The sequence below is a fragment of the Atractosteus spatula genome, chromosome 24 (genome assembly GCF_055471065.1).
Source record: "Atractosteus spatula isolate fAtrSpa1 chromosome 24, fAtrSpa1.hap1, whole genome shotgun sequence".
Taxonomy (NCBI): Eukaryota; Metazoa; Chordata; class Actinopteri; order Semionotiformes; family Lepisosteidae; genus Atractosteus; species Atractosteus spatula.
The window spans coordinates 3,752,731-3,767,012 of NC_142729.1; the positions used below are offsets into that span (position 1 = coordinate 3,752,731).

A 14,282-nucleotide genomic window follows, 5' to 3' on the forward strand; every position below is an offset into this window, starting at 1 on the left:
ACATGTTATATACATGTAAAAACACAACTGCAATTTCTGTTTAAAAGCATTTTTAAATTATCTTGCTGTTTGAAAGGTACCTTGATATGTTTGATCTGTTGGTATGGAGGATTATTTGTGTTATTAGTTAAAATTCAGAAATGTGAATATAGTTTACAAATTATTTTAGTGTAGAGACTTTTTAATATACGTGATTGCCTTATGTTAAAATGTGACAAACAATGAGGAAGAGGGCATGATACTTAAAATCCCCCAGGCAAATCTGTCTATTCCAAATAACAAACAGTGGGATGTATCATCCCCACCCTTTCTAATAAACAAAATGTTTGTAAAAAAAGTTTGAGTAGGGAGCCGCATTCACGGAGCTGAACTTTTCTACACAACCCCTTTGTGTGTTTTCCTCAAGACCAGTCAATTTGAAATATTCCTTATACTACCCCATACCTCTGGGTGTGAAACAGTAATATTATTACATTTCAGAATACTATATTTACAAGGCAATAATTTTTCAGAAAGCAGACTTCTAATCCAAAATGTCCCTCTTAAAAATACATTTTGAGTTAAATGTGTGACAGTCACTGCAAAAATGCTTATTTAATGTCTAAAATTTTTCAACAACCAAAACTGACAAGTTAAACTTATAGATAGAAAAGTATAAAATTACAAAGAAAACTCTGTAATTCCTTTTATGTAATTCCATTGTCAGCCACGTATTATGATTCACTTCTCCATTATCATACAGTATATATTGATGTAAATGTTTGTGTGAAGGCAAGGGGTTGGTGTGCATACGGAAGTTCTACGAAATCAAAGGCCTGCCTTTTACAGGAATCCAAAACTGAAAGTGCAAGTGTCTCTTAGTTGCTGAGCTGTTTAGTTCAGATGTGGATGAAGGCTCCACCAAGGTACAGTTGTTTTCTGTTTCTTTATACCCTGGACTATGTATTTATCACAAAACTATTTTCACTTTACCTGTGTACGGCTGCATCATTATGTAATGTATTTTGAGAGTCAAAAGATCTGACATATATCTTTTTCCATTTTAATTTATATTTCCAATTACCTATAGACATGGGTGGTGTAGTGGTGCAGTGGTTAGTATTACTGCCTCACAGTACTGGGGCCCTGGGTTCTATTTCTAGGATGCTATCAATGTGGGGTTTGATTGTTCACGTGAAAGATTCAGAAATTGCAGCATCATCTTGATTGCTTTTTGTAACATCTTCCCTATTTCTGCACGTTAACCACCAGAAAAAATGCAAGCAGTCACTCTTGCTAAATGAAAGACAGTAGGAGTACTTTAAAGGATATATTATATCTGATTGTATCACAAAGGTGCCCCCTCACGTGAACATCACAAAGGTGAAAGTGTAAAGATATCTGTATCGTAACCAGTATCAATGATACATGTCCAGTATCACTTGGCATCGTATCAAGGTTAAAATTGGAAGCTCTTTGTTTTGTATTTTAATGTTTTCTTGCTCATTTTCTTATCATCTCAATGAAAGCGTCTGCAGATAAAAGAAATGGCACTGAAATTAGGAAAGTCTGCATTGCATCTTCTTTTTAGTTCTTAGTTTAGTTCTTTATGTTTTGTAAAAAACATTTTTCATTGGAAATAACCACTTTGGAGGCAAAGGTTCTATGATTTTGAGCTGATGTCTCTCGTGGAGTCCACTGCTCTTCCTTATTTGTATTTTAGATCACAAGGTTTGAAGGACAGGTAGGGAGGAGTTTGATACATTTGTTTGTTTGTTTTTTGTGTTCTGCAGGATCTGAATTAAGAACAAAGGATATTCTTTTACAGATATTCAAAATTGAAAGTGCAGTGTTTCAACAGCCAAAGCTGACAAGTTAAAATTAGATATAGAAAAGTATAAAAATATTCTGCTTGTTTTTATTTTTTAATGCAATGAGAAGCAGATACTGTACTTATGTACAATATGTAATTCCTTTGTCAGCCAGGTATTATGATAAACTTCTCCATTTTCATTCAGTATATATTGATGTAAACGTTTGTGTGAAGGCAAGGGTTTGGTGTGCACACGGAAGTTCTACGAAATAAATGGCCTGCCTTTTACAGGAATCCAAAACTGAAAGTGCAAGTGTCTCTTAGTTGTTGTTGAGCTGTTTAGTTCAGGGGTTTCTTCAAAGTATCTCTGTCTCTTTATGCCCTGGAATATATATTAATTATATTTATCACAAAACTATTTTCACTTTAGCTGTGGAAGTCTGCATTGCGTAATGCATTTTGAGAGTCAAACGATTTGATTTTTTTTCCTATATTGTTTATATTTCAAATTGCCTATACTGTAGGTATGTGTGGCATAGTGTTGCAGTTCTTAGCATTGCTGCTGTGCAGTACTGGTGCCCTGGGTTTATTTTGCAGGATTCCCTGGGTTCAATTCTCCCTGTGTTTGTGTGGGTTTCCTCAGGGTGTTCCAGTCTTGTACCTGTGGTAGGTTAATTGTTTTCTGGAAAAACTGTCCCTGGTGTAAGTGTCTGTGTGTGCCCTGTGATGGACTGATGTACCTTGCAAAGTTTATCCTTGATTGCCTGTTGCTTGCTGGGATAGGCTAATGCTGACCCGTGATCCTTCACTGGATAAGGCAGTGTGAAAATGGATTACTGGATTGTCTATAAGCTGCTAAGAAGTTGTTTTCACTGCTTCATTCAACAATATATCACCAGATTCTTGTATAAATTATTGTTTAAACTGCTTTATACAGGTTACCTTTAGGTAAACTGAGAAATGTTGAATTTTGGAATAATGATATATTTCAATTGAAAGGTAGAGTAGTAAGTAGTTTCACAGCAAATTTGGTTAAATGATTTTTATTTTTTTTTCAAATTTATCTTGTGAATTGGCTGGAAAACTCGAAAAATGTTTTAATGTACAGAGATTTCCATACTGTTTCCATATTTTTTAAATAGCTTTTCCACGTGAACAATATGTTATATTTATTTTTATTAATTTATTTTGCTGGTACTGTACATTACAATGGAACATCAAAGACATTACGTAAATAAAATATTAGTGCAGACAGTTTTATAGTGCACTGTTCTTATCTATATTTAAGCAGATGTAATATTTTAGCTTCAGCCTGCTTTACCTTAAATACATGTAGGCTTGTGAAAATGTTTAATTATGAAAATAATTCATATAATGCTATATGATCTAGAGTATATGCTGATTGAATATAAAGTAGTTTAGGTATGAAAATGTTATAATTATCTAGCATTTACATTAACTGTAGCATGACTTGTCTAAAACATGATACAAAAAACAATGATCAAGCATTGGGGAATTCAATGAAGAATCTAATATTATTTACTTTTGTATAACAAATTACACATTTTGAAAATTAAAAGACATGGCAATCAAATGTCTTCAAATTTATTGTTCATGAATTTGACTAGGCCTAGTCAAAGAACATTTCATTTGTATTTGTCATTTTATTTGTATTGTTGTCGAACAATGATTCTAAGTTTTTTAATTGTTGATTACTTTCTTCATCCAGAAGCAAACAAAACTTGATGATCAAATATGTAATTGACTTATAGGTATGGAAGTGATTTTTCAAGGAAACTGTTGATCTGTTTTCTGAAATCATTTTTTAATGTTATGACTGTGTTTTCAAAGTCTGCTTAGCTTTGCTGCCTTAGATCGAATGAGACATACATATACAAGAGACTGGCTTTATACATGGTTCTGTTACGGTCGTGTCCTACATGGCATCTCTCGCTTAGTCCTGGGAAATCATCTAATTTTCACGAGGCCTCATGGTTTTCCAGGGCTTACTGCTCTCCATTTAAAGCCAGAGCCCCGCTTAAAAATGGGACTCCATCATTGTCTTTTCACTGGTTCTGTTTTCCCATCTGCACTTATTTTTCCTTGGTTCCGGATTTATTTTCTCCCTGTCCCATCTCTTCTGGTTTGCACTCTGATTCCAAAGTAGCAGCCTCAGCAGCTTCAACGGGTGGTCGTCTCACCCTGGATCCTGAAGCCCATCTGTATTCTTGCCTGTGGCTCTTGATGCCAGGATACCATTCTGAAGTCAAATGTCCTGTTCTGCCTTCAAAGCCCAGCTTGGATCCCACTCTGTAGCCAAAGCTGCTCAAATCTGTGATGGGCCGTCTCGCCAGGGTAGAGATCCCCGGGCTAGATGCTGACCACCCGCTTCTTGCTGCTGAAGCAGTCTGATTGCAGTCTGCTCAGATTACTGCAGTCCGCTCTCACCCTGCTCCAGCATACACCGGTCTGCTTGCACCCTGCTCTGGATCATGGCAGCCTGCTCACACTTGCTCCAGACGTCTGCTACCTGCCTGGACCCCATTCTACATATTCCCATGTTCTCCTGATCACCGCAACCTTTCGAACTGGACTATACAGAGGCTCTGTCTGTGCAGTTCCCTCACCTCCTTGCCCACAGCCCAGTTTGTTCCCTGTATGCCCTGTCCCTCTTCACCTTTTCTATTCCCTGTCTTTTTGGCTGCCCTTCTGGCTTTTCTTTGGTGTGGCTTTCTTCCTTTGTTCAGGGCTCTATCCCTTCCTTCACAATCCTGCTTCTCGGGCTGTCCGGGTTCTGCTCTGTCCTGTTCTCCTGGTTTTCCCAGTCTCCACTCAGTGTCCCAGCAAAGCCTTCTGTTTAGTCCTGGAGAGCCAGGAGAGGCATCCAGTGTCCTCTCTGTCTGGATGTCCCTGAGGATTCTTGTTTCCGGGCTCTGACTAGGACTGCTCCTGGCGGCTGTGCTGACTCAGGGCTCTGAGAGTTGAGAGGGATATTAGGGCAGAATACTTGTCCCCCCATCCTTGCAGAAGTCTTCCCCAGTGGGACCAGAGGACGCCTGGGTATCCTATCCTGATTGCACCCAGGCACCTCCATCAGAGAGGATACCTGGGAGACCATTCTGACTGTACATGCCTGGCCTCGCAAGTGTACACCTTGAATCATTGGCTTCCGGTCCTTCTGACTTGACACTGTGTGGAGGTTCCCTGCCTCGTATGTGGGCTGCAGTGGGCTGGGCTGAGCAGTCTAAGCAGGGGCTGGGGCTTAGTTGTGTCAGTCTCTCTCTCTGGTCGCCAGGGATCCAGACAGCTAGCATCCCCTGACCCATCACACATTTTCTTTCTGTCCTTTTGTTCTCACTTTCCCTTTCTGCCGGAGCATCCTAACCCTTAATCGTTCGGACCTCCTAGAGAGTTCCCCCTCTCTCAGGTCTCTTATGCATGGACCCTTCCACTTTATAACAGGTTCATCATTGAATGTACAGTAGAACCAGTGAATCACATTCTTGGATTACATTCTGATTATGTATAGAAGCAGTAAAATGCAAACCAGGTGCTTGACTATATGGCAAAAAGTGTGAAATGTAAATGCAGGAAGGTTATGCTTGAGCTCTATAATGTATTATTAAGACCTAATATACAATACTTGGCTTGGATCCCACTCTGTAGCCAAAGCTACAGAGCTACAGAGGTATTCAGTTTTTGTGACCACACCACAGAGAAGGTATTGTAGTCTTCAAAGGAGTTCAAAGAAGAGTAACACAAATACTCCTGATCTGAAGAGACTGTCCTGAAGATCTGAAGAGACCTATATACAGATGCAGCCATTCAAAATGCACAGTACAAACCCGTACCGCAGGCATCTACGTGTGCGCCACCACGCACTACCGTGGTATGTGATTGGCTGGCCAAAATGACCGACAGGTGCACTCGTGGTGCATTGGTCGGTAATGAAAAGATTTAATCATTTAATCTCTTTACTGTGCACATTTTAATCCACTTAGTATTGAATATTTATATGGAATTTTATCACTAAAGGTAAATTTTAGTAGCTGAGCATAAAAAGAATAGGAGCATAACGCATCTGAAGGTCATAAACGATATTAATTTAGGAACATAAACATGTTATGTAAACTGTATATTGCTGGTCTTGGTATTTTAAAGAAAAAACACACACCAGTATTCCATTTCTCCCTAAGCATTTTAAGCATCAAAGTCTTACATGTGGTTGTTTCGGAAACGTTTTTACGTGCTCCTTGCAACTTCTGACCATGTTACTGTACGTTTATACAGTATACAGTACTTTGTGAGAAAAGTGATAGTTTTAAGCTTTTTTGCGATACCGGAGTAAACAGAAGCATACTTTTAGAATTTGATCAGTATTTTCAAAGAATTCATAATAATAATAATAATTAATTGCAAGTTATGATACACAATTGAACAGTTTCCAGTTGTGACCTTTGACTTGTATTTCACTGTGTATTCTAAAGGAACCCACTAGGATGACTCTAACAATACTTTTCAAATTCCAAATACTTGGATTAGGTCCCCTCTTCTGTGTTCTGTGTTTAACACTAAAAAAGTTTCAGTAGAGAAGGGCAAAGGTAGTTAGCAAAGAGCTATGGTGATCAGAAACCTAGACACTGAGTCCATTGACAGGCATAGGGAAACCTCAGCCCTTCGCATGCTGTTCACTTGGTTTTGTGGAGCGGATTCCTGCAGCTGAAAGCTTTCCCAGAAAAAGGAGGACCCACGGGTCTGGCATTCCAGGGAGACATAACTGCCCAGAACAGCTCAGTTCACTGCAGGTGTAACCCACCGGACTGGAGAAGTAAAGGTTCCTGAATTAAAGAGAAACCCAACCGAATAATTGAAAACATAATTGCTCATTAGGAATTGCTCTAATCGGACAGAAGGATTGCAAAACAATGACTCCTTTTGTGAATGCAATGGTTTCTTAAGGCAACTGCAGGCAGGGAGATGTTGCAGGACAGCTGTCATAACATTTATAATATACAATTGTATATACTATTATTATTACAGTATATAGTATATAATGAGAGAAACACTCTGCATCCTAAACAAAATAATATTATCCAGGGCTAAATCTCTCTTCCTATATCTCGGATGCCAAAAAGTGAAAGAATGTCTTTAGCCTTTAGCCAAGAGGATTCCACAATAAGAAAATAAAAATTTCCTTAAATAAAAGAATGGCAAACTCAGTTAAACAAGGTTGAGATTACTTAGCTAGAATCTGGATTCGAAGAATGATCAGAACAAAACCCTCTTGTCTGGACTGGTGATGGTGTTTCTTCTCATTGTCCCTCTCTCCTTCTGTTTCCTTCCTGATTCATTATCTCTTTTCACTGTCTTTATTGTGTTTTGTGTGTTGATTTTTTTATTTTTTATCATGATTAGCCAGAGTAATTCACTAGAAAATTATTTTCAATTATCAGTTACCTATAACTAGTTAAACACGTGAACTGTAACTGATTTTTGTTAAATTTTACAGCAGCTTCCAGATGTAACATTATTAAACATAACCTAATTTACATTCTACACTTTAAACTACTGTGCCTTGAAAAGATTAAACCTTGAAGATAATAAACAATAGAATAACTTTCAAAACAACAAGATGTATTATAACAATAAAGCATTAGCATTAGCATTAGTACTGATTGAGCTCAAAAGCACAGCATGAATGGCAGATCAACAGAAAGGCATGAAACAAGTGTTAATTAATATCCTAGTCTGGACACAGAAATTTCTAAAATTTCTAAACTTAAATGATAGCATTTCACATACAGTTGTATGCAAAAGTTTGGGCACCCCTTGTCAAATTGCATGTTTCACTGAATCGCAAAGTAAAAAAAAAAGTTAGCACAATTTCTGTGGGGTACATGTAATGTAACATGACATATTTCTGCACATTTTAATGCACAATTACTATTTATTTGCTGAATTTAACAGATTTTAAAAATATTTGTGATAAATTTAACCAAATCCAAACTTTTTCAAACAACTGTATTTGTCAAGTATGAGCTTAAATAAAACATGCACATATTCAAAACTAACCTTGACAATTGAATATGACCTTTAAAAACTGTCTTTAGTAAAAAATAGCATTTAATACTCTGTGTATTATATACAATACACTCTGTGAGTGATTTGTGTTTTTATTACAGATGGACCTCAAGAAGATCTTTAACCTGCTGGAGAAATATAGGCTTGAAAAATATTATAATGCCTTCCTTGAGTTAGGCATTGAAGATGAAAGAGACTTCAAAGATAGTGTCACAAAAGACAACTTGAACACCTTAGGTAAAGTATTAATCTAATCTGTAATTGTACTTAAAATAACCTGTAATTAGAAAGGTCTATATAAACAGAACATAACGAGCGGGGTACGCTGCGGTAAAACGCGGTGGGCGTGTAGCATCACAACGAGAAATAACGCGTCATACCGTATAATACCACAATTATGATAATAGTATCTGGAATCACTGCCAGGTGAAGCTAATAAAGCTTAACCTCTCATGTACTGCATTTGAGCTATTGCCAGAAAACGCATGGTTTCAAATCCCGGTCACTGCTGAATGACAATCTTTTTCCAACACTATAAGTAATATCTTCCATAAAGACTTTGATGCATAAAATATTTCTACATAATTAAAATATTTATGATGAAGGTGGTAGGTTGTGTACTTTTGTCCAACTGAGCAATCTTGCTTTCATAAAATATACTGACTTTTTCATGTTTAATGATTAACATGCTGTAATACACAGTTTAAAATTATTAAAAGTCTAAAGAGTATACAACTTAAATTCTTAACTGGAAAAAGATTGTCCCTGAGCAGTTTTTTCTGGCAACAGCTGAAATGCTGTACATGAGACGTTAAGCTTTATTAGCTCCACCTGGCGGTTTTACAAGGTGATTCCGGATACTTTTATTATAACTGTGGTATGATGCATTATGACGTGTTGTGGCGCACCACGCCTACCGAGTTTTAATGCAGCATACTCTGCGCATTTTGAATGGCTGGATCTGTAATTTCTACTTTTGGTTGCGCTTCTCCCGTAAAATGACCGAGATTGACGCCATTTTGTTTACATACCGTACCGCAGATTGTACTAATGATAACACTAGATGGCAGCAGAATGTGTCCTTTTTTGAGCACAGTGGTTTTAATTGAAGAGCAATAACGTACAGGGCATAGTAAAGCCAAGATCTAATGTCCTCATATGATGATGCGGGATCGCACGGAGGATACCATATACAGGTATATAGTGTGCAATTAAATACTTTGCTTAAATGAGATGCTTATTTCTGAAAATCCATTTGAAATTCCTTATGTATTTACCACTGTGGAGTTTTGGTCTAATTTCCTGGTCTAATTTCCTGTTTTCTAATTTTCTAATTTTCTTAGTTACAGTACTAATTTTCACTGACAAAGTACAAGTATTCAGATGTATAAAACTCATTGCAGGAATGTGTTGGAAACAACTTATTGCTTATCAGTAATTCATCCTATTAATAAATTTAAACTTCAGTCCTCTGTTCTGAATTAATAAAAGCCAGGCTGTCTTCACTTGGAGGATAGTATAACAATAATGGGACTTTTTTTTCAGTGTAAGATGATGTATTTCATGTTTTTGTATGGATGAATTCTTTCATCTTACAGTCAAAAGGAAAAAAAAACAACACATCCTATGGTATAATACATGTGCTCCCCCTGGAATGTATTTTGCATATACTGTATGCATACATAATTCATAGAAAAACACCAATTTTGTGAAAAACACCAACACTGAGTGAAATAAGCCTAAAATAACCATTTAACAAATTCTAAAACATTGAATTTTTCAGGTTTCAGTCAAATGGAAAAGAATCGATTTGAAAATCTAGTAGACTACCTTAAACACCTTGGAAGCTCAAGAGATCATGAAGCAAGACCACTTATCAGAAAGCATTTGGAAGACTACTATTTGAAATATAGAACTCCAAAGTCATCTGAGACTAAAATCATCAGAGGTGAGAGAATGAGAAAAATATAATTATGGAACTGAATTATACATCTATTATTATATTATATATTATATTTTATTTATTACTAGCTGAAGTTAAAATAGGGAGGCTGTAAACATTGAGTATTTTGTTATTGCTTAAAGATTTGTATTACATAAATATTTACTCATGGAAAGCTTCTTTATACACAACATTTTTTGTTTTGCCTTCTGGAGGAAAGATGTGAAGTTGTTTTTCACTTTTAACGTAAAGTTGTCCATGATGAAGAGAAGCATGATGATTCCAGGTTCAAGCCCACATTTTTGAGTCACTGACCCTGCGCATTATTGATAGACATAGCGAAACTGAGTCTAATGGGGAATTGAAGACGTTTGAACCTGAATGGCAGATCAGATGGAATGATTAAAAATTCTTGGAATTAACACATCTTCTCCCTTGAACGATCCAGAGAGTATTGATGCACAAGCACATATGGGTGAAGCTTTTTGATCACTAAGCGAGTTCCATTCTGCAGTTTTGGGGGGTTCCAAATTTCATGAAAGCATGACAGGACATCCAATTTTGAGAGATAGATTGAGAGGTGGAACACCAGGTGGATGCAAGGTGTTCAAAAACTCCACAGGGTATTGGACAACATCATCAATGTCAACAACAGTATCAACACTTTTGAAAACTGTTGCTTCACCAGGCACCTTTTTCAACATTCGATCATTGATGTAATCCACTGCATCATTTTTCAGTGCTAGTAGTGCTCTTTCACTAAGCCAATTGGTGTTCTTGTAGTTGGCAGCCAAATTTGGGAATACAACACTTTCTAGTGCTTCTTTGGAAGAAACAGTGACATGCTTTGCGAAGTTTATTTAACCATCTTTTTCTGTTGCCAATGTACCATCTCCTTTTCTCAACAAATTTTCAGCAAAGATTCCAGCATGCTTATCCTTTTTGAGGTGGACTCTCATGTTTGTTTGCAGATGAAGCTTCTGGACATGTTTCCAGAAATAACAGGCTTTAACTGCAGCCTTCAATTCATCAGCTCTGGTTCCTTTTGGGATAATTGACAAAGTTTGTCAGAAAACTCCTTTCATTAAAAATGTAATTCCTCCCATAATTGCATCATTGCCTCTTATGTCCTTCAGTGTTCGATCAACAGCTTCAAAGGCATGTTTGTGAGACATGGTGCGCTCATCCCAGACAATACGCTTGCACTCAATCAAAACCTCTGCAAGTCCTTTTGAAATGTTACAAGTTTGTGAATCATGTCTGATCAGATCAAGAGACAATTTAAATGTGGAATAAGCTATACCTGTTGATGCCACAGCAAGGGCAATGTGTCCTTGTGAACGCAAGTGTGCAAGGAGTAAGTTAGTGACAAATGTCTTTCCAGTTCCACCTGGAGCATTGAGGAAACAGAATCCACCATGATCAATGGCATCTAAATTTTTTCTGTAGACATTTGCTTGATCTGATGTGAGCATTGTTTCATTGCTTGCAACAGACTCCTTCAACTCTTCTTTGCTGTAGGATGTTTCCCTGAGCATTTCCTGAGAGATGCCATTTTTTTCTGTTCTTGGTTGAGGCAATCCAAATTGCTTCAGTTCTTTGCCATCTAATGAAAGGACCTTGTCTTCAATTTTCACCAGAGCCTCATTGAAGATAATATCATCATATGAGGCATTTTTATTCAGTTGCTTTTCATGATACAAAATGTCTTAGCTGAGAGCCTCCTTGTGATTCTTCCATAATGCTTGTGGGTTGTAATGATGACATGCAGTGAGCATTATGCAGAAGAGATCTCTGAGTCTATAAGGTGAAACAGTCAATGTAGCCTCTGAAAGAGCTTCATCGCAGTGCTTTTCATTTTCTAGAAGTCCATGGAGATTGCAGTCTTCTCTGTAGGTTGAACACACTCTGCCTTCAAATGTCCTGAGTGATTCAGAGGAAGTTGGACCTCTAACAGTGTGAAGTAGTAAACACATAATAACACTCACATAATAACACTCTTCATTGTTGGGATGAGCAGCGTAGACTCTTCCAAGGGCATCAGATGCTTTGATTTCAGGGAATCTTTCAATTGGTGTTCCTTGTGATCTTGGTTTCCATGTTCTTGATCCACTGACCCAAGTGAAGTATTTGGGAACTTCATGGTAAATCAGTGTCTTTGCAAAATTATTTTAAGCACAGAGATCAAAGAAAATTGTCAATGTAATAGTGGCTTTTGGATCAAGGGGGGCAGCTCGGTCAACAGTTTCTGGGTTGAAATATACATGTTGCCCATTTTCAAGGTGCACAGCAAGAGGAACAACTGTGGGATGACGCTTGGAGATGGGAAACTTCAGTATCTTCCAGACAGCTTCATTGCTACTAATGTATCTGCCCATTTGAAGCTTTCTGACCTCATCATCGTTGCTTTCTTTGTTTTGGATTCCAAAAACTGCCATGTCAAAGCCTTTGTTGACATATTTGCACACATACTTGATGGATTTGACTGAGCTGCAGTATTCAACGTGAGCAGTGAAAATTTGTGAGAGAAGTGGATTGTAGGGAACAACCCACCTGTTGTCCGCAAAAACTTCTTAACCATTAATCATGAAGATTGCCTCATGGCCACCATCTCCTGGTTTCCTTCTCTTGTACAATGGATAACCATCCTGATCGGTTTGAGTTTCTTGTAAGAACTTTCTTGGATACTTGTTGGTGAATTTTCCTCCCTGCAAGGACCACAGGTGCCCCATGAATCATGTTTTTCACTACAACATCAAACAGAACTTTGTCATCATGAGGATCTGGAATTTCAGCTGAAATAATTCTGTCAACATCTTTGGGGTGAATTTTGTTGACCAGCCAGAGCAAAATATGAGCATGAGGCAGACCTTTCTTTTGCCATTCTATGGTATACATGTGGCATCTTGAATCACCAAAGATTTTGTTCTTTGTTAGAAGATTGATGAGGGACACCACCTTTCTCCGAAAAACTCTTTGTAATAAGATCATGTCTCTGGATTGCCTTTTGGCCAGGGAAACATTCTCTCTGTATCTCCTGCCATGTAGGGTTGCATGTGAAAGTAATGAAAAGGTCAGGTCTGCCATACTTTGTGACATTTGTGACATAAGTCATGGCATCTTGAGTCTTTTCATGCATGTATCTTGTTCCTCCTGTGAATGTAGAAGGTAATATCACCCCTTTTCCAGTGTTGTTGACATCTCCATCACTGGTGATTGCATCTCTCAGACCCTGGTATGTCTCAGCTGGAAGTTGTGCCCGATAGTGGCGAATGAACAAAAGACGCTCACTTTCAGTTTTTGCCTACATGTCAACATTGTACTGGTGGAATAGTTCTCTGCACTTTAAAATGTGATTGGAACTGTTTGAACTCACCATAATTTGGTAAGCATAGTAATCATTTGCAGTTACTTTCTTTCCTGATGAGAGAGGCAGAATGTTGATGAAGTAGCCATCTTGTCCTTTCCAAAATATTATTGGGTATTGAAGCGCATCATATGAACAATGTGTTTCCGAAATTCTCTGTAGGGTATCCTCTCCCTAATGAAGGATAATGTCACATTTTCCTGCATCTTGATCAACCAAAAGGATTGCAACTTCATTTGTGGTTTGGGCATTGAACCTGCTCTTATGCTCACCAGCTGGTGTCTTGTCTGCTCTAATGATGACTTAGTTATCTCCGAGTGCAGGATCTTGCAGCACTGACTTGAAACTTCTGACTAAATTGTTGTGCTCATGGAGCATGTTTTGTAGGCTCTGAATGACTTCCTGTTGAACACCAGGCATAATATGGCACCTGCGATCTGTTTGTTCTTGCTTATCTCACATTAAGTAAATTTGAACAAATTTTAGGCAATTCTTCTTCAAAAGGTAAAAGCGAACCAATTCTGTGATACACTTGTCCCTGGATTTTGAAGGTGGGATTATCCTGGCTCATTTACTTCTTTTAAAGCACCAAACGATGTAATCTGGAAACATGAATTGTACTTTCTGATGTTTGAAAGGAAGTGCCTGGACTTTTCTGTGTCATCTTCCATCAATGAGAGAAAAGGCTCTGGTGGTTGTTCTATTGGCCAAAGGCTCACTTTTCCATTATTCCAGCATTATTCCATTATTCCAGCAAAGACCTGGTGCAGTGATTGCGCACCACACTCATAGTTCCAATTTCAACAGTTTTGTGTTGTGAGATGAAGTTATTAATGTAATTAAAAGCTGCATTGTGAAGGTCAAACTGTCTTTATCTTAAAGCTGCTTTTCTTGTTTCGTCTACCTGTTGCCTTGTTCTTCTTTGATCATCTATTTTAGCTTGGTGAGCTACAGCTGTTCTAGCTCTTTGTGCCTGTAACCTTGCTTCTCTTTGATCATCTGTTTCTGATAGGCGCGCTGCTTTGACTTTTGAAGAAGCTTTGGTGGAGCTACCCAATGATCCAGACCTCTTCTTGGTTTGCATGTTTTGATCTATCTAA

General features: G+C 37.8%; 1 protein-coding gene across 1 annotated transcript in view; it reads left to right on the plus strand.

The window, feature by feature from the left end:
* Positions 1-863: 863 nt before the first annotated feature.
* LOC148815789 (uncharacterized) overlaps positions 864-14,282 on the plus strand; it is a 144,204-nt gene continuing 130,785 nt past the window's right edge. Inside the window, exons 1-3 of the mRNA XM_088904884.1 lie at positions 864-905; positions 7,975-8,110; positions 9,657-9,821. Coding sequence (XP_088761010.1) covers positions 7,975-8,110; positions 9,657-9,821 — 301 coding nt within the window. The 5' untranslated portion in view covers positions 864-905. The remainder of the gene's footprint in view (positions 906-7,974; positions 8,111-9,656; positions 9,822-14,282) is intronic.